Below are 2,484 nucleotides of genomic sequence, written 5' to 3'. Positions count from 1 at the left end.
TAGGTCATGGGCACTACACCCTACCCCTTTAGAAAAGTGTAAATTAATTGAATTGAATATTTAAGTAATTTGCACTACAAATTTTATATCATTATAAGTGATTAATTCTTCATATATCATATTTCTTAAATTAACAATTTTATATACCTTTTTTGTTTTTTTTAATTGCTATAAACGTAATTATTATTTAATATGTGGATTCATATCTAGCAAAATATGATATTATTATTTAATATTTTCAATATGTAGTATTCGTATAATTCTTACTTAATATGGTATTACAAAATTTATTTTTTGCTGCTTCTGCATTTTATTAAATTATTGTTGTGCAGTTCAACAAGTTTTTCATTCATTAATAATGTACTGCTTGTACCTTGTTGTGATACAATTTTATATGGGCCTTTATATGGGTTATCTAATTTCTTTCTGTTGCCTTTTTTGACATATACAAAATCATTTATTTTAAATTTTGCTTTATTAACATTTTTTTGTTTTTCTTTCATTAAATGTTTAGCATTAATTAATTGTTCTTTTGCTTTTTCTTGAGAGAATTTTAATTTTATTTTTAATTCATTAGCATAATTTTCAATATCATATATCGTTTGTTTATTTTTAATAATTTCACATGGTAATGCACATAATTTACCATATACTAATTCAAATGGAGTGTATTTTGTTGTTGTGTGTGGAGTCGAGTTGTAACTGTACACGTAATAAGGAAGTAATTCGTCCCAATTGTTTATCGTTTTCATGGTCATCAAATAGTCATTCAAAACTCTGTGGTTTCTTTCAACTGTTCCTAATGTCTCATGGTGAAATGGTGTTGATGTTACTTTTTCTATCTTTAACAATTTACAAATGTTTTTTAGAAGTTCATTTGTGAATTCTGTGCCCTTGTCAGTTTTCATTTTTCTAAAACAACCGTACTTAAGTATGAATTTTTCTACAATTGCTTTCGCAACATTTACAGCGTCTTTCGTTTCTAAAGGAATCGCTTCTACAAATTTTGTTAATTCACATTGAAGTGTTAAAATATATCTGATTGTTAGATGGTATTAATGGGCCTACTGTGTCTATTGTTATTACATCAAATGATGTGTTTGGTGTTTCGGTAATTTGGTATTCTTCTTTTGTGTGCCTAATTATTTTAACTCTTGCACATGTGTCATAGTTGTTGACAAAATTTTTTACCATTTTGTTCATGTTTTTCCAAACAAATTTTTGTTTTAATTTATTTATGCATCTCTTAATTCCACAATGTCCTCCATGTAGAGATTCGTGATATTCTTTTATTAATCTGAGCATTTCTTTTGTATCTTCTATTCGTTTCGGTGGTGTATATATAATTATGTCTTGACTTTCTTTTAATTTTAATTCATTTTGCAGCTTATTAAATATTTCTTTCATTTCTTGCAAGTTTATTTCATTTAATATTTCATCATTTTCTGCTAACGCTAGCTTTGTAATTTTTAAGTTGTTCATTTTGAATAATAACTTCTTCAGAATCAATTTTATCTCTGATAATGATTTCTCGTTGTATTCGACAACTATTTTATTTGCTGCTATAATATTTATTGCACTATTTTCATTGAACTTATTATTTTTATGTTCAAGTGCTTTTCCACCTTTAATATATTTTGCACTATTTCTATTGAACTTATTATTCTTGTGTTCAAGTGCTTTTTCTTCTTTTCCATCTGCAGAATGGTTTACCTTTTTAAATTCAAGTTTCTTTACAAATCTTACATCTGTTATTGATGTTGCTTCCCACATGTGGAGGTGATCAATCTCCGTGTTAGCATTCAAGGTTTGTTTTTTACTTTCTTCTTTATGTGCTTTAATATTTTTGCTCATTGCTCTTGTTAATACATTTATATTTTTGGGTATCATTTCAATTAGTTGCTTTGAATCTAATTGAATCCTAGATAGTGCATCTGCATTCATATTCATTTTCCCTTGTTTAAATATAATGTTGAAATTGTAATCCATTAAATCTATCCTAATCCTCGTCAGTTTTGAAGATGGATTCTTGTGTGTAAAAAGACTAACTAATGGTCTGTGATCAGTATATACCGTAAAATTTCGTCCATATAAGTATGGTCTGAAATAATTAATTCCCCACTGAATTGCAAGAAGTTCTTTCTCTATTACAGGCTTATTTATTTCATGCTTGTTTAGAGTTTTACTAGCATAAGCTATTGGTTTATCATTTCCTACTTCTCCTTGTGACAAAACTGCTCCTAATGCATAATTAGAGGCATCTGTCGTTAATATAAAATTTTTCGAGAAATCTGGGTAGCTTAAGATTGGTGGTAAAATTAACTTTGTTCTTAAACTTTCAAAAGATTTATCACATTCTTCCGACCAGCAGAATATTTGATTCTTCTTTAGTAAGTTATTAAGAGGTCTAGCTATTTCAGCAAAATCTTGTATAAACCTTCTATAATAATTGCACATGGCAACAAATCTTCGAACTTCATCTGA

General features: G+C 27.5%; 1 protein-coding gene across 1 annotated transcript in view; it reads left to right on the top strand.

Moving 5' to 3' along the window:
• LOC119667338 (probable serine/threonine-protein kinase irlF) overlaps positions 1–42 on the top strand; it is a 1,208-nt gene extending 1,166 nt beyond the window's left edge. Inside the window, exon 2 of the mRNA XM_038076626.1 lies at positions 4–42. Coding sequence (XP_037932554.1) covers positions 4–42 — 39 coding nt within the window. The remainder of the gene's footprint in view (positions 1–3) is intronic.
• The last annotated feature ends 2,442 nt before the right edge of the window (positions 43–2,484 follow it).

The sequence above is a fragment of the Teleopsis dalmanni genome, chromosome 1, assembly GCF_002237135.1.
Source record: "Teleopsis dalmanni isolate 2A chromosome 1, ASM223713v2, whole genome shotgun sequence".
NCBI lineage: Eukaryota > Metazoa > Arthropoda > Insecta > Diptera > Diopsidae > Teleopsis > Teleopsis dalmanni.
The sequence above is the reverse complement of the archived record's forward strand: the minus strand, read 5'-3'. Positions and strand labels throughout refer to the sequence as shown.